Here is a 20,146-nt window from a genome sequence, read left to right as displayed (position 1 = left end):
TACCTGATTTAGATTGACGGGCATGTCGATCATAGTTTATTCATAACAATTTGCGTGTCAACATCAACAACAGTATATACCAATGGCGATCTAAGCCACCGCGGGACGGCACGATCATGCCGTGTATCCAGGTGATCCAATCCCCGCCTATTTCGTTGACCTTGGCTTCATTGTGCGGGGGACAAATTGCAAAACATTACGTGAAAGACCCATTGATTTGGGGGATCGAAATGCCGAATACTTGAGCATCGAGAAAACTGACTTGCCATATCCTCGATACTCAGTTCTGTCAAGGCGGAGGTGTGAGCCTTGGCTATTGGGTCAGCAGTAGGTCATCCACGCCTTTGTTCCTGGCCAATACAACTATTTGATATTCCTCTACCACCACGAGATGGCCATTAGGATTTTGCTCAACTTTAAAAAGTACATATGTACACTCTTGAATTTCATTTTGTGAATCATCTGATATTAATTGTGGGTTTCCAGCACCTAGTCCTGAGGCTGAAGAACTTCATTACGCAAAACAGACGCCCCCGCGCTCAAGAGTTTGATCATTGTTGCACAGGATGCTAGTTCGATGACTTCAATGGGTTCATGTTTCAGAAAATAGACCCCTAACCGAGGAGAGGAGTATTATCACGCGATAAAACATTCAAACCACATATGACCAGATGCTCGCAACCCCCCTCTATCCTGTCTTGGTTAAGTCAAATGTCTGATTTTGCAATCAGTTTCTGAAGTTTTCTCAAGATACTGGAAGCAGGGTTGGAAATATTAAAACCTTGTACCAAGTTGGGATGTTCATTTCGGTTCAAGAGATATCTATATTTTCCAGGTTTGTATAGATCCTGTAGATAATATAGGAACCATATAATGGAACACGGCTTACCAAGGCTTCTATCAAGTCCATGTGAAGTATTGAACCTCACTTTTCTTTGAATTCTCTCTATACCATTTGTATCTATTCAGACAATTCATGTTAGAATATAGCAAAGATCCAATATGCCATAACCCATTTCCAGATTCACTCACATGCCATTATCCAACAATATCCAAAAGTAGCAAATGAGAAAAAAATGCCATCCACGTGTTTTATCTTACGCATTTATGCCTTGAAACAAAACCATCCAACTAACGTCAAAAGTAGCTGGACAAGGCACGACATATTTCTTTAATATTAGCAAGACGATATATTAATTTCAATTTCACTAGTACTAATGAATAGACAATATTAAAGCACTATCAGGGAATACCCTTCATGTAGAGAAGTCTAGAACCTTTTTCTAGGTTTATAAGTGGCGGTCTATCAAAGTTGGTGTCTGTACGACAACGGTCAATCAAAGGCCAAGGTAAGAATTATAATCACACTTCAATCTGATCATAATTACGCCAAAATCTTAGTTTTGTAGAAACTCCGCTAGTCCGCACCGCCGTCACTAGCATTGATTAAAAAAAAAATCACACTTTGTTTAGTTGAGTGGGCCCATATGGACATCGTAGTCAACTTTACTGGACCGACATGACGAGTATACATACTATAGAAGACTGTGGCACATATGGATCGCCTTTTATTTAGAAGTAATAGCTTGAATTTTAGTTGTGAGTCGTCAGCATCAACATTGGGCGTTCGTACATCCATAAAGTCAATTTTCCTAGTAAAGGGGCATGGGATAAAAGCATACTTTGGATATGGCTGGCAGGGACACTTTCTCAGCCTGCATGATCTCAATATCCAACGAGGGATCAGCCATGCCCCAGAGACAGTGTATTTCCATAGAAAAATCATGGTCAACCCAAAGCTATAGATAAAATCGACTTTAGGAAACAACAAGTTACAAAGCTAAATTTCTATTTAGAGCAGAACCAAAGACTAGAGATCTTATTATCGGCACCTTAGCATTGTCTTGTCTCAACAAGCTGCCTTATCAGGACCTTCTATTCCACCTACCCGGAGTATAAACCCATCACTTGTAAAAACGTGACATGACCGAGGCCAAGAATTAGCGGCGTGCTCGGAAAGCACGACATTAGTTGTACTTGCGTTGAACCAAATTATGATATGGGTACGGAGTAAGAACAAGTTATATTGATTGGAAACTCCCCTAATTATCTCTGCTAGATATTATACAGGAACCATTTTGCAATGACGATAAAAACGTAGCACATAAGGCTGGAGAAAGAATTGAGCCGCTGGGGCGAGGATTTGCCACCTCGGTAAGGGTCGCACGTCCCTACCAGCCATGCCATTTACTGCGCCTCACCGGCCACTACAAGCATTGACTATTTTGCACGTCCTTTCAGAAATATTAATGGCCCAATGAGTGTCAAGAAGCTCTGTCGATTGAAGCAGTACAATGTTTCTAGGCAATGTAGTTTTATTATTATATATTCTACCCCGTATAAAGATATAGACCTCAGGAACACCTTCTCATACTTTCGGTATCATGCCATGATCTAGACTAAGCCACAAATTCATATACAATCCAGAGACCAAGGGGGAAGTTGACGGTCTGTCGGATAACCGAGACAAGTTGGTGGAGATAGCCGATTTAGGCCGCCCTGCAAAGGTGTTTCAGAACTGGCAAGGAGAGTTGAAAGGGAGCACTATTTCTCAAGCTTCCCTTAATTTCTAATTCACCCCGTACATCTCACAATTTGCTGATGTTGAGTCGTTTTCATTTTGATACGATTATCAGGCCTAATGAGCCCTACTGGTGGAAATTTGACGATTTGCGATTGACATTCTAGATGTCTCACCACGATCTCATACTGGGCCCCTCCGAACGTAAAGGCGTGTCTATTTTTGTATAAAGTCTTCCCTTGTTGCAAAAGGACTCATGCAGTTCATCTTGTACGATGGAAAATTCAATAATGAATTCAATAATGAAGTTATTACTCTGTAAATGATTTGAAAATTGAGATTGGGAATAGTTAAGGGTCTCAACGGCTAGGGATCGAGCAAAGCAATGGATACAATTTAAAACAAGGATGACGAAAAAAAATATAAAAAAAAAAAAAAAAAATGATTGGCAGACAATTGCAGATTGCAGTCAACCTTGGAAGATCGACGAGTTCTAGTAAATTATCTACAAATGAAAAATGAATGATTGAAGGAGAAAGCCCCAAAGTGAACCCAGCCTCCACTCACACCAGCGTTTCATGGCTTGGCGTATAATAATAGCCGGCCACCTCTGGGGCTGGGCATCTGTCAAGGCTGACGCGCTTTGTCTTTTTTCTCTCATTCCTCGACTTCTTCGAAAATCCGGGGATTTTATTTCCATGCCTTCCATTAAGGATCTTTAGGGTATCTGTCCCGACATTATGTATATCCAAAAAAAAGCCCAGGATGAGAAAACGAACAAGAACATCATATTTATCATTGTGTGTACTTCCGATCTTTCCGACCTCTATTTCCCCCTGCTAACTCTTCTCTAGTGTGCCGTGAGCATCATATTTGTAGTTGCAATCGGTGTGGGTACCTACTTCCTATGTCGCCAACTACGACAACGTCACTGCGAACCGAAATATCTTCCAGGGAAATACCTCAAGCAGAAATGGAAAGAATGGAGCCCAGGGCGTGCATCATACGGACAGGTCGAGAATTCAAATGGCCAAGATACCTCATATCGTGGAGCTGGCACAGCACCAGAAATGCAGACCAATGATGGCGTTCGCCGCGATACATCGATTCGCTCTATCATGACGCTACCCCCCTATTCCCCCAGCCCAAAGCCGACCGAGCAAGTTATCGCCCGGGAGGGCGAACGTGGTGGCATGGATATCGTTATGGAATACCCTGAAACTGTGGAAGAACAGGAAACTCGCCGTGAGGAGCAGATGGAATCTATGTATCAGATTCGCCTACAGCGCCGTCAGGAACTAGCCGACCGTGAGGCACGCCGTCGGGAGCGACGAGAAGCCCAGTCGCGTGGGGATTTCGCTCGCCTTGAGCAACTGAACGCCGAAAATCGCGCTCGGACGCAAGGTCGTCGTGCAGGAACCAACAGTACAGCCAGCGCATCCGCAATCCTAGCCGAGCATCAGGCGAGAGAGCGGGAAAGACGTATCGCTAGTGTTAGCTATGCCGAACTTGGACGTGTTCGCCATGATGGATCACGACTTCGAGCTGACTCGCGCAATTCTGAGTCGCACGATTCGGATCGCCGACCGCTGTTGCAAAGTGACGCTGTTAGCTCCACCGCGCCATCCTTTGAACCATCCGGCTCCGAGTCTCGAGGAAACTCCGTTTCTTCGTCGATGAACGACTCGAATGTTGCCACCGAGCTCGAACATTTAACTTCGACTACAACACACGGCTCCAGCCGACCAGTATCACAAACTGACGACGGAGATCTGGGGATGCTGAACATTCCTCCACCTCCCGACTATGAGCACCTGGACTGGGGTGATGCTCCTGCGTACCAAAGCCCTGTTACGGAACAGACTGAACACGCGCGGCAGCTGCCAACTATCGACCGGTTGCCTTCGATTCACGTCAATTTGCCCAGCCCTATGACTGTGTCTCCTGTAACGCCGACTCAGTCGCAATTCCAGAATATCAATACCGATGAACCTCTATCCCCCACAGAGCGGACATCGGGAATCCGAATAGTGTCAGCAGAATCGGCGACTACCACTCGAACTACCACCCGAGGCCCACCACCTCTACCCAACGATTCGATCACCTCTGAAACCAGCCATTAAGTGAACCCTACCAGGAAACGCTCCTCATAATATATCCCTCGGCACGAGCATGATTCACGACTTATATTAGCATTAGTCTCGAAGACTTGGGTCTTCTCTTTCACTCCGTTGACTTTATCCTTCTTCCCAAGCGCCTTTTCCCTTTTTTGTTATTTACTCGGCTAGCAAGGCGTTTTGAGTTTAGGTGGCTAGCGAAGAACATTGCCCATAAGGATATATCACGGGTTCTTTACTATCAATGTATCTACAATATCTAAAATATATATGAAATGGAGAGCAGTAATGCACTTGAATTATATTTGCCAGGTCCTAAGCGTGGACAGTCCGCCACATCTCTCCAGCCTCTGTTGGATACCCATGCACGTATTCACAACCGCATCTCCCCCTACCAAATCATGCGAAAGTTTGAATCAGCCCAAGGTAAGCTCTTCGCTTCGTCCGTCAAAGCTTTTTGGCGAAGTAAAGGCCCGCCCCTAGTGTCTACTACATCCCCGTCGCTTTACCAATATCCCACCAAAATCCCTTTATAGACTCTATGCTGTGACGATACTCCATCCTCGATTTACTTCAATTGATTATGTCCTACCGACACAATCCCCATCTGCCAACCGGTGATCATAACCCCAGGTTGACTACGACACAACCTTACCAAGCAGGCAGCAGCTCGAACCTGCGTCTCACCTTTCCACAAATGGAACAACGAGCTAACAAAGACAACATCAATATTGCCATCAAGCCTCTCTTCCAGCTGACTACCATCTTGTCCCGAGACAGTAGCCCACGACAAAGGTAGCGTCTAGCCGTCCTCGATCCCGAAAGAGCCGGTATCCGAGCTCCACAAAGACCTGTTCAAAATGCCCCGAGATTTCTCGGCCGAAACAACAGCCTGCATCGAGGAGGCCGGCTGTCGGGTCCAAGCACAGACGCTCTATAGCTTTATTGTAGAATGGAAGGCTGGAGAGATTGAAGGATAGGAAACCCAGCTGTCTAAAACAGGCGTATTTGGAAGGATTGATAGTGCTGTAGAGTATTTTAGTGTATGGCGATCTGCGCACTTGCCGCCCATCAATAATAAACGAATACATCTATCTCAGAATGCCAATTACATACGGAGTAATAGGAAGATAAAAATGAAGAGGAGAGACGAGATAACTTGCTAACTAAGTCCAAATTTACGCCCACGGCCATGTCTGGCTCACTTGGTGGCCAAAACTAGAACAGCGGTATAAGTTGAAGCAACATAAGTATGAATCTGTTCCACACGCAAGCCCGCACTTTCTGCAAGTGACTCCCACTGATGCTTTGTCCGCTCTTTGCCACCAAATGTCATCATGGCCAGATCAGCCACCGCAGATTGCCAGTTAGCGCCAGTATCCGGCAGCACAGCATCATCGATCAAGACCCGCGAGTCGGGGCTCATGGCGGCGCGAACATTGCCGAGGATCTTTGCGGCTCTGTCGTCAGGCCAATCGTGGATGATTCTTCGGAGGTAGTAGAATTTGGCGCCTTGATTAAAGGAAAGGTTAGCTTTTAATAATATCTTGTATTCAATGGATAGGTAGATGGAGACAAACCAATGATAGGCTGGGGTTGGAAAAAGTCATAAGCCTCTGCCCTCACACCATTAATGGGGGGGAGATGTTCCACTGCCTCTGGCAAGTCCTGGAGAACAAGGTGACCTAGGAGATTGGGGTGCTTCTTTCCAAGCTCGATACATTGGTGGCCATGGCCGCCACCAACATCGACGAAGAAGGGTTTCTCTGAAGGCTTCGGCGCAGTGGATGAAGGCTTGAATGGAATATTACGCGCTTCGTCGTTAAAGATATCGAATCCCTCAGTCCATTCTGATCCTTGAAGTGCAGTCATGATTCTTTGCATGTTCTCAAAATGCTTGGGTTGCTGGACAAGCCACTCGAATGAGGTGAGTTCAGTGTTATGAGCTTTCTGAAACGGAGTGTTGGTATTGACGGTGACATCTTGGTAGTTGTTTGCAACAAAGAAGGCTGGCATCGCTTGCACAACAGGTCCGATCGTGTCAAATCTAAGGTTGTATCGAGGATGCTAGGTAAGCAGGGATGTTTGCTAGGTGGATGGCTATGTTGGAGTAGCTTACCCATAGTATATCATGGCATCACCCTCGGAGCCAGCCAAAGCATAAGTGATGCTATTTGCAGTGTACTCATTGACTCCCGTCTCTTTAATCATGTCTGTTGCCGCTAGGTAACGAAGAATTCTTTCTGAGCAGAACAATTGTTTTAGAGTTTGAAGTAGACATAGCCGTCTCAGATATCATTACCTAGCAATGAAGGAGATGCTCCAGTCAGCTCTTCAAGCTGTGCGACAGTCAAGGATACACCGGTTCTCGCAAGAGTGCGAAGAATTCCCAGATCTGCACTAATTCGGAGCATTGCATTCGTTAACCCCTACTAGTGTCAGCACTTTGGGTGGCCCCGAGGTATAGTAACTGACTACTAACCGGTACTGCAAGCTCCATAAATGTATCTTTTGGAGATTGAAGTTCAATCCTCACTCGTCTGAGAGACTGGATGATGTTCAACCGACCGGCTTCATCGCTATTTTGGGCAATGGCTTGGATTTGGGCAATGATGGGGTCCATATTGGCAAAAAGGACAGAAGATGATTCTTGGATTGAAAAAGAAGTCCAAGCCGATGTATTATTATAAATTTTGTGGTGGCAAGAAGTTTTTATATACCCAGTGTCTCATACATACTAGTTCCCAAAGCAGAAATCCACGGAGGCCACGGAACTTCCGCGGATTCGCCGCTTTTTGATTGGCCAACTTACAATTACATCTCCACTTCCATTTCACTTCCATAATCTCCTCGAGCTAAGCAAACACTACCTCAAATAATATCCAAGAGCAGAGATGTATCGAGTCGAGAAAGACCGTGTGAGGTCCTCACGCTCGCGGCCTGTATCTTGCCACTTCTGTCGGCGGAGGAAGCTGAAGTGTAGTCGGCTATTCCCTTGCTCTAACTGCACTAGTCGGGGCATGACTTGTCAGCTCTATGCTACTACAAAATTACCTGACAGCCCTCAGTATCAGACTGATGAATTGTCTAGCAACGAACATACAGATTTACTGGCCCGCATGCGGCGACTAGAAGAGATCGTGATTACCAATGGGCCAGTGTCTAGTCCCCTAGGCCTAGGACAAGCTACTACCAAGGCTTCCTCACCCCCTTCTCCTCCTGCCTCAAAAGTGAACCAACCATACATAATTCATGGCAGACGGTCATCTACCGCGGCTGTAACTTGGCTAGAAGGCGAAATCACATCATCAGGCTCGCCGGTAGGCCTACCTTGATTGAATCAAATTCATGGGAAATCGACCGCTGACAAAAATACACAGGGCAACCTTTTGAAATGTGAAATTGAATTCAGGACTTGTCCTATTCGTAACGCAGTCAGATCTGAACAAATGGTACATCAAGCCCAGCCCACAAAAATATGTATCTGGCTGCCACTCCACGATGAGGCAAAAATACTAGTGGAAAAGTACATCACAGAGATCACCTTCCTACATCATGTGGTTCACACTCCCTCAGTACGTACCATGGTAGATGAACTCTATTGTGACCTGAGAGAAAGCAGGCCGGTGAAGATTGGGTACGTTTCATTGCTCCTCGGCATTCTCGCCAGTACCACGTCCTTCTGGACTGAACGCGACATGTGCAGCCCTATCTTTTCAACTGTTGAAGAAGCAGTTGCGCAGTCTACACAGTGGTTGAGACTTACGATAGACGTGGTTGACTACTCGCGTTACAAACACTTCGAGTCAATAGAGGATATTCAAGCGATGATCATTATCATATTTGTGACTGTCAATATCGTGGGAGTCACATCCCAAGCCCGGCATATGGCTTCCATTGCTATCTCGGTTGGAAGAGAATTATGCTTGCATCGGATCGATCACCCATACAATTCCAATCTGGATGTGCCTCCTCCGTCCTCTGCAAAGGCAGAGATATGTAGAAGAGTGTGGTGGTATCTCGTGGCGACTGATTGGTAATTTTCCTCTTCGTCCCCTTTCCTTCTTTTAGGAATGTGAGCTCACTCGATAACAGGCAGATGTCGCAAATATCAGGCCCACAGAAGGGCACATATTCAATTGATCCACGCCACATGATGACCAACAAACCTTGCAATGCGAATGATGAAGATATTGTAGATGGGATGGTTGGAGTTGGAAAGCCACTCACCCACCCCACATCGATGTCGTACTGTCTCCAGCGGATTCAACTGGGCGAGTTTTGCCGCGAAATCACAGATTGTGCTCCATTCGGAATATCAGATCCAGGAAGCCCGAACTATGAGCACACGAAACAAATTGATGGCAAGATTTGTGAATTTGCCGAGTGTCTACCCTCATTCTTTTCGTTGTCCTATAGGTTGGATGAACTGCCAGAAACCGATCCTCGGAAATCCCCCGGAATAATCATACAACGATATATCTTCAATTTTTTGCTTCATACCCAAAGGTGCAGGCTTCACTTGCCTTATTTGTCGCGAGCATCTAAGGATCCTGCATACGATTACTCCCGGAAAGCATGCCTAGAAGCAGCTCGAATGGTGATCCGAACCGAACGCCAACTATCGCAAGAGATGATCCCCTTTGTGCTGGCGCGACTAAGACTTTCGGGCATGCTACATTGCGCCTGCGTGGCGATCATTGTTCTCCTCGTAGACTTCTGTGGAAGTGGTCAGCCTCAGGAAAAGGATCAAACGGAAATTTTGGAAGCATTTTCAATCCTAGAAAAGGCTAAAAAGGAATCCTCTTTTGCAGGAAGGCTGCTTGAAACCTTCAAGACGGCTCTTCGCCGGCACAATGCTTCGGGCTCAGCTGCTGAAGAAAATACAGCAACGCAACCCACTTCTCAAGACCCGGAGATTTCACTAGGACTTGCTTGTGGCTCTGCGGCACCTACGAGCGATGACTTTCTAATGGATCCCACATTGCCTAGTCTAGATGACCTCTGGCAGGTATTCGATGACAATGTGGACCCAGGAACAGTGGACTGGAACAGCTTCTTTGCCGAGTCAGATACTGCATTTCTGTCTATATAATATTCGTTGAAATTAAATGAGGGGTTGCTTTGTATTTTGTATTGGTTGACTGGGATTTGAAATCCGCGACATTATGACGCATAATATCCATGGACGGATGTTGATTGATTTTATGTAAACATTTTCGTCATTTCTACAATATACATTGAACTCCACTTCCCACTTTGGCTATCCGGTCATGCCCACATTAAGATCGACATGCACAGCGGGTTGAACTTGGCATGCATACAATACTAACGGGCGGGGATGGAGGCGATCAATTTAACAGCAAAGAAACCCCGTACCCTATGATGCATAATAACAATAATAAAGGTGAGAGTCGATTGAAGCAATTACTTGCCATAAATATATTCTAAGATCGGCGTGTTAATCTTGAACTTGTCTGCATATCCAAATCCATGTCATGATGTTCCTTTTAAGACGACCGGTTCTGATTGATGTAGAAAGTAGTTTTTCGATTGATTGATCGGGTTGAATATGGAATAATGATGCCTGGTTCTTGAACACATCCTTACTTTTCCCCTGCACAGCCCTGGAGAGACACTGCCTCTGTATCAGCTCCTACAGGGACTTTCACTATATGATCTCATCAATCTGCGGACCATATTGTACAACATATGTTATACAGTATAAAGAGCAGGACTAACAGAGGCTCTCGAATTTCAGCTCTGAAACTGGAAGCCTTATTGTGTGATGATTGTCTAGATTAAATGCTCCAATGCAGACACGCGTCGCTGTAGACTGTTACGCATACCCACTGCGGAGTAAACATATACATCGTACTTTGTACGACAGCAAAATGTGTGTAATGGTGCAAATATTAGCCATGACATGCCTAACAATTCCAAAAGAAGAGATTTTTTATGTAAATGTGCCATGGTTGAATAGTATAAAAATAGTCGGACGTTGTTGTTGGCTGGGTCGGGGTCCACTTCCACTTGGGCATCCATTGTACAATAATGATTGATTGTCGGCTTCAGTCCTGAAGTGGACACCCGTAGACAATCCGATCCAATCTCTTTGTGTCTTTTTTGATTTTCATCATACATACTTATGAGTACTTTATGTCTCTGCCCGTAATTACACAGCCCACAGCCATTATTGAATAATATAGCAACTACTTTGTACATATATATATTCTTTATATGTATCAACTATGACCCTACTGAGGGATACAAATGTACTATGTATGCTGTGTACAGCTTATAGAAACTCAAGTTGGAGATCTGCTGATGTCAATGATAGTGTCTAGCCTTATCAAAATCTTTTTTACTTCTTCTTTATTATGTTTACTCAGTATGATGGTACAATTTCAGGGCTTCAAAGTAGCTATATTACATGAGAATACAAAGTACCCCGGATCACACAATTGATTGTTTACATGTATAATATATACTAGCTGTTAAATTAAAAATTGGAGTAATACTCTAGCTTGGCTTTTATACTCCCGACTAATTGGTAACAACAAGGGGACTTGGTCCGCACAATTCAAATATTAAACCGTTTCAGCCTCTCGGAGGCCCCAAATGCCCAAGTATGTACAAAGTAGTGATCCATGGGAAAATCTTTGTATGTTGCCACTCTCAGGTTGTCTGGACCATGGACGGTAAGCCCACATCACTATCATACTCAGCCAGTAATCATTGTCCATGTCTTGAATCCTGATTTTAAGTGGAGAAATAAGCATTAGTTCCACAACTACATTTTAGTCCACATCTCAATGAATTGGAGCTCTGTTCAGGATGACGTTGTGCCTGTTGCTACGCATCTCGCTCCGGCTGGTTCGGACCTGCGATTGTCTACTCTCCGAGGCTAGGATATTGGTCCACTAGGAGGTCCCACCCACGGTCAATTGCATGAATGACTGACAGCATACAATTTCTATTGTTTCTTTATGTTTTCATCTCGGGGACTTTTGCCGATGTGTGCCTGATGTTATACTTCTCCTTGATTCGTTTGGAGCTTTAACCCACCACTTCATATAAAGAATTCACTCTCCCCCAAAATCTTTCTCCCTCAATCAAAGCTTCATCTGTTACCACAACTCTACCGGTGGATATCAGATCGTTCAATTGTTCACGATCTTCTTAAAAAAGGGGCTCTGTGTTCATTCGCTAACTGATCAACCTATCCACGTTCGTTGAACAGCAACGATGAGGAACTTCATTGCTCTCGCGGCATTTACCGCCGGCTCTAACGCCCTCGTTAGCCGCGGTGATAGCTGCTGCTTCCACCTCACATCATCTGGCGGTGCCTCCGGTCAACTTGGTCAGCTGGGTGATGGTCAGAACCGCATTGGTGACAATACTCTGCAACCCGCACAGTATTGTATCGACTCCAGCGGTAGTATCACCGACTCCAAGGGCCGTGGATGCATTCTCACCCGTAAGTAGAGCAAGCAATTTTCTATATATCATCGATACCAAAGGATGTACATCTAACCGTATGACAGCTCCCACCACTCAACTGCAGTGTGACGAGGGCGTGGGTCCTACACCCGGTTTCTCTGTCAACTCCCAGGGTAAACTCGAGTACAACAACAGCCCCAACTTCGTTGCCTGTGCCACAGGCCAGAACGGTGGTCTGAATGTCTACACTACTCCTAATAAGCTGGATGTCACTGGCTGCGTGAATGTGGAGTTGTCTGCCGACGCCTGCTCAAACTCGGGTACTAGTTCCGGCGGTTCATCCTCTGCTGGTGGTGTACCTCACCCTTCTAGTGCACCACCTGTCCCAGCCCCTCAGTCCACCCCTGCTGGTTCTGCCCCAGGCCCCCAGCCCACTCCCAGCGGTGGCGCTGGTGGCGCTGGACCTGGACCTGTTGGTCCCGGCGCCGGTGGTGGTGCCCCTGGAGGTGGTGGTCCTGGTCCCGTTGGCCCTGGTGCTGGTGGATCTGCTCCAGCACCCTCTGGGTCTTGTCTTCCCGGTTCTCCTAGCACGGTCGTCGTCACTGTCACTGACTGCAGCTGCCCTACCTCCGGTGCTCCTGGTGCACCCGGGGCTCCCGGCGGTGGTGCCGGTGGTGGTGGACCGCAGCCCTCTGCTAGTGTGCCTGCCCCATCTGGCGGCGCTGGCATCAAGCCTTCTGGTACACAGCCTGCTCCCGGCGGCGGCGGTGGTGCGCAACCTGGCCCTTCTCTTAGTGCACCTGCCCCTGGTGGAGGCGGCGGTGCTTCGCAATCTGGCCCTTCTCCTAGTGCGCCTGCCCCTGGTGGAGGCGGCGGTGCTTCGCAACCTGGCCCCTCTGCTAGTGCGCCTGCTCCCTCCGGCGGTGGCGGCGGTAGTTCTCAGCCTAGCGCCTCTGCTAGTGTGTCTCCCCCCTCTGGTGGTGGCGGCGGCGGTATCTCTGTCAGTGTGCCTGCGTTCTCCAGCGGCGGTGGACCTCAGCCCACCGGCTCCGCCACCGGATCCGTCCCTGCTAGCTCTACCTCTTCTAAACCCTCAGCCACTGGCCCCTCCGGCGGTGCTTGTCCCACTGATCTCTCGGGTAACTACGAGATCCCTCACCTTGTTATCCCTGTCGACACGTCTTCGCCCGGTACTGCCGCAGGCACTTCATTCAATGGTACCGTGAGCTCGACCATCTCGACCGTGTTCAACTTCGACATCCCGTCCTCCGACGCTGGCAAGACATGCAGCCTCATCTTCCTCTTCCCCAAGCTTGAGGATCTCGAGACCTCATCTTACAGCTTTAGCGGTGATGGCAAGATTGACTTCTCTAAGCTCTCTGCCACTGCCGATTCCTCAACTAACGCCAACAATGTCCCCTCGGTGTCCCAGGACCTCGGTACCATCACTGTCGCTCCCGGCAACTCATACCTTGTCTCTACCTTCTCCTGCCCGGCTGGCCAAGCTGTCGCCTATCAGATGAAGAATGCTGGCAGCACCAACTTGAACTTCTTCGAGGACTGGAACCCCTCCCCGTGAGTTGTCTTACATTCTCCCTTTTTGTCTATATATTAGCTAACATCCCTTCTAGTCTCGGTCTGTACATCACCACTTGCTAAAGAAGGAACCTATTGTGCAATTTGGCAGTCTGTGATTATGGACATGTGATTTCTAGGGCCATTTTTTATGCCTTGTAAACTCCCACTGACGTCTCCACGTCGATACGTACTTTCTTGATATTCTTTTTTTCATGTTTGATTTTCTTGGTCCGGTGTCCATAGGGAGGTAATCTTTCCCCAAAGCTTGACTGCCTGATTTGGTGGAATGGAAAGCATTGCCATATCTGGTTGATGTTGTAATTGAGGCGCATGCACATAGCGTCGACGTTCACTTGTTAGTACATTGAATTCACTCCTTCGGTTTTTTATAAGGAAGAGGAAATATGCATGTAAATCTTTTTGTCCACCTAAAGACAGCAAAAACTACATTATAATCACACTGGTCCCGAGGGCGCTTACTCTAAAAGCAGTCAGTTAAGAAACCGAGTCACTTCCATTGTGAAGATAATCATAGGCTAATCTAGCCTCTAGGGCCATATGAAAAGAAATGAAAATAGAATCAGGCAAGGTGAAAAGGAAAAAAAAGTCACTTCGATACCGGGAATCGAACCCGGGGCCGCGGAGTAAAGATGCTCTATAAAGAGAGATACTGAAAATCCGCTAGGTTAACCACTACCCCATATCGAACTTTGATGACAAATGTTTCCGTTGATTTTATATTGTTCTTGGAATAAGATATATACATATGCCCTGCTACCTAACCTAGGTATAGCTGCCCACACTGGCCCAGGTACTAGGGTGCTCCCGGGGCCAGGGTTCAAAGTATAACTCAGCCACTTTGGACCGAGAACCAATCAAAAAGCTCAAAAGCGAAGAAGAAGGGCAGACTACCCAACGCTATTAATGCCAATGCCAAGCAATGCCCTTTGACTAGGCAGATATGTTTATATTCTTCACTCTGTCCTGATCTTCCCTTTCCAATTTCTTGGGGAAGTCCTGGAGTCAAAATGGAAATCCCCGCAAAACTCCCCTTCTCTAAGCGGCGGCTCCGACCGCGCATTGTTATCTCGTGTGTCGACTTTCCACCTCGGGCCAGCTCCCCGCAAATCTCTGTACTAACAATTCTTTAGCTACATCTTTGACTATGTGATCATTATGTACGTTCCAATCAATTTGCACTGTCTATTCCGTACTAACACCGAAAACAGCGCCTGTGCTATCGCCTTTTCGATTCTCAACACGATCGAGCCCTTCCACCAACACTTCTCCCTCAACAACATCTCCATCCAATATCCTTATGCCGTACATGAACGTATCCCCATGGCCTACGCCCTCTGCATCTCCGCTGCTTTCCCACTTGCCCTCATTATCCTTTACACTTTGTTCATCGATGGCTTGTTTTCGCACCATAAGCCACAGATTGCGGCGTCTGGAAAGCGGAAGCTGACGGGTCCATATCGGTGGAAGGACAGACTTTGGGAGCTCAATTGTGGTATTTTGGGCCTTCTGCTGGCTCAGGGACTCGCTTTCGTCATTACACAGGCGCTGAAGACAGCATGTGGCAAGCCGAGACCCGATCTCATCGATCGCTGTCAACCGCGTGCTGGTAGCAAAGACCTTTTCCCAGGATTGTCGAACTCAACAATTTGTACAGGTGATCCTAAGATATTGACAGATGGATTTCGGTCGTGGCCCTCCGGTATGAAATATAATCCCAACACTGCTTTTGAGAGTCACAAATGCTAACCTTGATTCATCTAGGCCACAGTAGCTGTGTGTATACCCCTTTACGATTCGCCAAGTCTTGAATATTACTAACGCCGTCCAATTGATAGCCTCCTTCGCCGGTCTCGTTTACACATCGCTCTGGTTAGGCGGGAAGTTGCACGTTATGGACAATCGTGGCGAGGCCTGGAAGGCCCTGCTCGTCATGGTTCCTCTACTGGCAGCAAGCCTCGTGGCCGTATCGCGTATCATGGATGCGCGCCATCACCCCTTCGACGTGATTACAGGATCGATGCTTGGGGTCGTCTGCGGGTTTGTCGCATATCGCCAGTATTTCCCACCGCTCACCGAACCCTGGCGCAAGGGCCGCGCATACCCAATCCGAACCTGGGGGACCGAACCTGTGGGACCTGATTCCGTTCGATTTATCGACTCCAGAGGCGACAGCTCGACTGCTCTCCGCAACCACGAAGAAGAGCGCATGGGCCCGCCAGATATCCCCAGCTCGGAACATATCAGATCCGACGTCTCTACCTATCGTCAACCCTCCAACCCATATACATCCAATATGTACAATCGCCGCCCGCACGACCATGACGCCGATGGCGGTGCTTGGTCGTCGAGCGAGGACGATGTTACCAACGGGTATGAGATGCGACATGGTCATACTATGGGACAAAATCCCGGTGCCGGTCACCATGCGCCTCAATATGACCCCAGTAATGCGTATGTGTCCCAGACACAGCCGCTGACGGCTGACCCGGGAATATATGCTCCTGAGGCGATGGCAGGTCCGGGACGTCCGTTGACGGACATCCCCGGTCGGACCTTGTAAAGATGATTGATGCGATGCATTATTGATGATTGCAGTCTAGCTCAGAGGGGTAACTACCGGAATTATCGGCTTATTTGGTTAAGCCATGGTTTATTGCGGTGGCTGGTGATACAACTCTGTACTAGTATGATTATGAGCGTAATTTGGCGTTGAAAATAAAAGAGCAAGCGTTTTTTTTTCGCCATTGAGACCAAGCGTAGATTTAAAAAGTCCTACATCTTCAAGCAAAAACAGTAATCTGTACAACTTTCTCTGTACAAGTGCAATGAAGTCAAGTCCAGTATGGAGTACCCCCCATAAAGTCTCCACTTAAATGTGGTTGGCTTGGCAACAATGATCTATATTCTCATGCCCTAACCTATCAGTCTGAAGCATATACGGAGTATATGGTCAATCAAATGCAAGACATAGATTAAACAGGGACAGCTCATGCAAGTGCCTAGATAAATTAATATAAAAAAAGAGTCGAGACTAACATTGAGGATTCGGGTTACCCCAGCCACCAACATCGTGCATCGTGAGTCGCCCAGCCTCCTCAGCCCAAGATGACGCTCAATATCTGTTTCTATTTCCCCTCTTATTTGTGCTATTTTCCTTTTTGTTTTACTTTCTCTTCTGTATTCTTCTGCGTCTTCTACATCGTGCATCCTGCACTGTGATCGCGACTGCTTGTACTTTCTTCGCGAGCTCGTGTAGCCCCCCCACGGTCTTGTACTTGTACATCTGACATCCCCAGCACATTGGGACAGTTGCACATTCCTGTGATCTGAAACCCAATCTCTCCTTGAGCAGCAGACAAGATGATTGGCAGCGTGTTCTTCATATTCAACCGCCTGGTTGAGATCACCTTTCTGATCCCAATCATTGGCATGCTGGTATGTCCCATTTTTAATCAGTCCGATCAGCAATACCCCTCCCTCCGAGTCTCCTGCTAACCAAGATGTCTCTGAACTTAGGCCTACTTTGTTAACGGCTATCTGAAAGCAAACCAGCTGACCCCACCCTATATCCTGGTTCTTTTCATCGTCAGCGTAATCGCCATCTTCTGGGCCCTCGACACGTTAATCCGCTTCTCAACAACAAAGCGATCTGCAATCTTCGTCTCATTCGTGGACATGCTCTTCTTCGGCGCTTTTATTGCATCCGTCTACCAGCTCCGCTTCATTGCCAACGCCGACTGTGCCAGGTGGAATGGCGGCTCCGTCTGGATCTCTCTGGGTCCATTCGGGTCCTACGGTCAGCGCACAGATAATCCGTTATCGCTGGACGTCAATAAGACTTGCGCCATGCTGAAGGCCTCTTTCGCAATGGGTATCATGGAGACGGCATTCTTCTTCTGGACTGCGTTGCTTGCGCTGTTCTTGCACCGCTCGCATGACGACAAGAAGACTGTTGTTAAGGAGACAACGACTGTTCGGAGACGTAGTCATTCCAGTCGTCGCGGTCATGGATCTGGCTCGCACCACTCGCGTCATCGCAGCTCCAGTCGCAGCAGAGCCGCGCCTTATGTCGTTTGATTTTGTTTTCTAAGTTGGGATTTTTCTATTTTTTTTCTTTTACGCGAGATGCTTGTCATGATTTTATGAAGATCATATGCCTTAATGAGATACGGGTTGGGATATTTCCTTGGATGAATTGAAACCGGAACAATTGTGCAATTGCAGCGATGGATATCATATTCAGATTTTGGTTGTATGTATGTGTTAGAAATGTGGTCGTTTCAGGCATTTGAGATTGCGGTCTCGATGTCTTCTCGTACTCTTTAGTTCTGTTTGCAATGCCAGCTCTCTTATGATCCACACATGGTACGTGCCTTATATCTCTACATACTTGGTCATATTAGTATGCTGTGAAGCCCCGCCGTCTAAGAAGGTTCAGGATACTGGGCCTACAAATCTCCTCGGCGCATGGCAACAGTGAGGTACATAAGCCGCAACCTAGATTCCATCTGAAGATCAGCAGCAGATGTGTACATCCACGTCTCGCAGGTGATTGAGGCATGCGAAGACTAGAGAGGCAGGGAGCAATCCCGAACGTAGCCGAGAGGTTCAACTTGCGTTGTCCATATAAAGTGACCAGCTCTGGGGTTGCAATTCGATAACTAACCATCGTCCTTCTTCCCTTTATCTTCACTTCTGCTTTGCTTTTTTTACCTTTATCATTCACTCAGGTATCAATTCACCAATACATTCAAACACGATTCACATTCAACTTACCATCACTGTCCACCCAATTCTCTCATTTCACGTTGCTTCACCACCTTCACGCCATTTCCTCAGATACTCTGACGCAGAGACTGTAGCACCAATGACTTCCAAGCGCCAAAGAGCCGACCCAGATGAAGGCCCCTCTAAGCGGCCGACGACCACTTCGAGGCTGACGACGTCCCAGAAAGAGCACGTCGACAACCTCATCGGGAGTTACAGCAATAGGGTCTTGAAATACACCCGCGCTACCGACCGGATTAGGGCCAAAGCAGAGCAGGTCAAAATGGCTCGAAGAAGCTTCGACGATGCTCATGATCAACACAAGTTGCAACTCAAATACATGCTGCAAATCGCAAGCGATCTGACCGAATGTGAAGACGCCTACAACGCAGAATATGCCAAAATAATCAACCTAATCGACGCAGAGAACAGTGACATCCTCAAAGGAGCACTTCGATCAACGCTAAATATGGTCCGTCTACCATCGCCAGAGGGAGAGGCTCGCCCGCAGAGCACCAGACCAACTACCACGGCTGGGCTCGCCAACATCCCAAGCGACCACGAGGCAGCGATTTCTGCAAGTACTGCCACTTCAATGGGAATTTCCCAAGAATTCGTCGCACAACTAAATGGGGCCATCGAAGATGAAATCTACAACGGACTCGACCTCGAAGACCTCTATGCATAATCGTTCACCAACCAGTAAGTTTCCTCAGCCTCCGCTATTGAATCAAACTACAGGAAACAATTGACCTATCGTTGATCCCCAACTGATTAAAGCAGTTAATTCGGCCGACGACAATCGGTCAGCCGACGAGTCCAGGATGATGCGTTTGCCGATGACGGCCAAGCTAGTCATGATATTGTTTTGCATCTTCATTTAATCATGGTCGCTATCTGGGACCGGATGGTCTTGCTTTCGACCACTTTGCAATGGGGTTTTCCCCCCATTCTTTGCGTTCTTTGTGTTTTCTGGCAGCTCAGACTGAACGACGGATTCATCCTCGCTTTGTCGTTTATTCTTCCGCCGACAAGGACGTTGGTCGGATCGTTTAATGGGGCATTGTTGCCGGCTACGATCTTCTACAGCCTTAGCTCCCCTAGTTACGTGGATAGAAATCTATCATTTTTCTTATCTCCCATAATAACCACCCAAATGAATACCTACTGGCAATTTATAGTAGCACTCACATATCTTTCTCGCCCTTCTATGGCTCCCTTTCAGAACATGATTTTCCATTAGTATGACCGCACCATTTTTGAAACCCTAGCTAGTAAATATTCAAGGCATGGCATTGTCAACATAAATACGGGGTTTCTTGTCTAGGGTCCTCTCATAATAAAAAAAATAGATCATAGATCAACACTATCGTTCAGCGAACCTGAAGGATTCGGAGAGTTATTCTTTTCTTGAGAATCGCGTCAGGTAAAAATGGTAATCAGCCATCGAGTTTATTCTATAAACATGTTTTGGTTCAGTGTGTGCTTTACAATCGTGCGAAACTCGCACACTATATGATACTTTGGCAGTAGATGTTGAGTACATGGATGTATTTGGAAATACTCTATCTACGCTGCATCTACGGCACTGAGCAAGACCTATGTATACAGAAATACAGAACATCCTGGCTATATCCGT

The 20,146-nt window shown here is 47.0% G+C and overlaps 8 protein-coding genes across 8 annotated transcripts; 7 read left to right on the top strand and 1 right to left on the bottom strand.

Annotated features, from left to right (window-relative positions):
- Positions 1-3,321: 3,321 nt before the first annotated feature.
- N7479_007341 (uncharacterized protein) lies at positions 3,322-4,704 on the top strand (the record flags this gene model as incomplete). The annotated part of the gene is made up of 2 exons (XM_057255035.1): positions 3,322-3,381; positions 3,436-4,704. The coding sequence occupies 2 exons, from the start codon at positions 3,322-3,324 to the stop codon at positions 4,702-4,704; spliced, it is 1,329 nt and encodes a 442-aa protein (XP_057108897.1).
- A 577-nt stretch (positions 4,705-5,281) lies between these two features.
- On the top strand, positions 5,282-5,497 carry N7479_007340 (uncharacterized protein; the record flags this gene model as incomplete). Its single annotated transcript, XM_057255034.1, has 1 exon — positions 5,282-5,497. The coding sequence occupies one exon, from the start codon at positions 5,282-5,284 to the stop codon at positions 5,495-5,497; it is 216 nt and encodes a 71-aa protein (XP_057108896.1).
- A 402-nt stretch (positions 5,498-5,899) lies between these two features.
- Positions 5,900-7,321, bottom strand: N7479_007339 (O-methyltransferase family 2; the record flags this gene model as incomplete). The annotated part of the gene is made up of 5 exons (XM_057255033.1): positions 5,900-6,210; positions 6,279-6,745; positions 6,818-6,941; positions 7,001-7,127; positions 7,181-7,321. The coding sequence occupies 5 exons, from the start codon at positions 7,319-7,321 to the stop codon at positions 5,900-5,902; spliced, it is 1,170 nt and encodes a 389-aa protein (XP_057108895.1).
- Positions 7,322-8,854: 1,533 nt separating this feature from the next.
- On the top strand, positions 8,855-9,793 carry N7479_007338 (fungal specific transcription factor domain-containing protein; the record flags this gene model as incomplete). The annotated part of the gene is made up of 1 exon (XM_057255032.1): positions 8,855-9,793. One exon carries the CDS (start codon positions 8,855-8,857, stop codon positions 9,791-9,793), a length of 939 nt encoding a protein of 312 aa, XP_057108894.1.
- Positions 9,794-11,946: 2,153 nt separating this feature from the next.
- N7479_007337 (putative GPI anchored cell wall protein) lies at positions 11,947-13,800 on the top strand (the record flags this gene model as incomplete). Its single annotated transcript, XM_057255031.1, has 3 exons — positions 11,947-12,178; positions 12,246-13,716; positions 13,773-13,800. The coding sequence occupies 3 exons, from the start codon at positions 11,947-11,949 to the stop codon at positions 13,798-13,800; spliced, it is 1,731 nt and encodes a 576-aa protein (XP_057108893.1).
- Positions 13,801-14,747: 947 nt separating this feature from the next.
- N7479_007336 (phosphatase PAP2 family protein) lies at positions 14,748-16,300 on the top strand (the record flags this gene model as incomplete). The annotated part of the gene is made up of 5 exons (XM_057255030.1): positions 14,748-14,809; positions 14,871-14,897; positions 14,949-15,439; positions 15,502-15,513; positions 15,576-16,300. The coding sequence occupies 5 exons, from the start codon at positions 14,748-14,750 to the stop codon at positions 16,298-16,300; spliced, it is 1,317 nt and encodes a 438-aa protein (XP_057108892.1).
- An 800-nt stretch (positions 16,301-17,100) lies between these two features.
- Positions 17,101-17,817, top strand: N7479_007335 (uncharacterized protein; the record flags this gene model as incomplete). Its single annotated transcript, XM_057255029.1, has 2 exons — positions 17,101-17,175; positions 17,257-17,817. 2 exons carry the CDS (start codon positions 17,101-17,103, stop codon positions 17,815-17,817), a joined length of 636 nt encoding a protein of 211 aa, XP_057108891.1.
- Positions 17,818-18,607: 790 nt separating this feature from the next.
- On the top strand, positions 18,608-19,195 carry N7479_007334 (uncharacterized protein; the record flags this gene model as incomplete). The annotated part of the gene is made up of 1 exon (XM_057255028.1): positions 18,608-19,195. One exon carries the CDS (start codon positions 18,608-18,610, stop codon positions 19,193-19,195), a length of 588 nt encoding a protein of 195 aa, XP_057108890.1.
- Positions 19,196-20,146: the final 951 nt, after the last annotated feature.

The sequence above is a fragment of the Penicillium vulpinum genome, assembly GCF_028829585.1.
Source record: "Penicillium vulpinum strain IBT 29486 chromosome Unknown utg000003l_segment0_segment0, whole genome shotgun sequence".
In the NCBI taxonomy this organism is placed as follows: domain Eukaryota; kingdom Fungi; phylum Ascomycota; class Eurotiomycetes; order Eurotiales; family Aspergillaceae; genus Penicillium; species Penicillium vulpinum.
The sequence above is the reverse complement of the archived record's forward strand: the minus strand, read 5'-3'. Positions and strand labels throughout refer to the sequence as shown.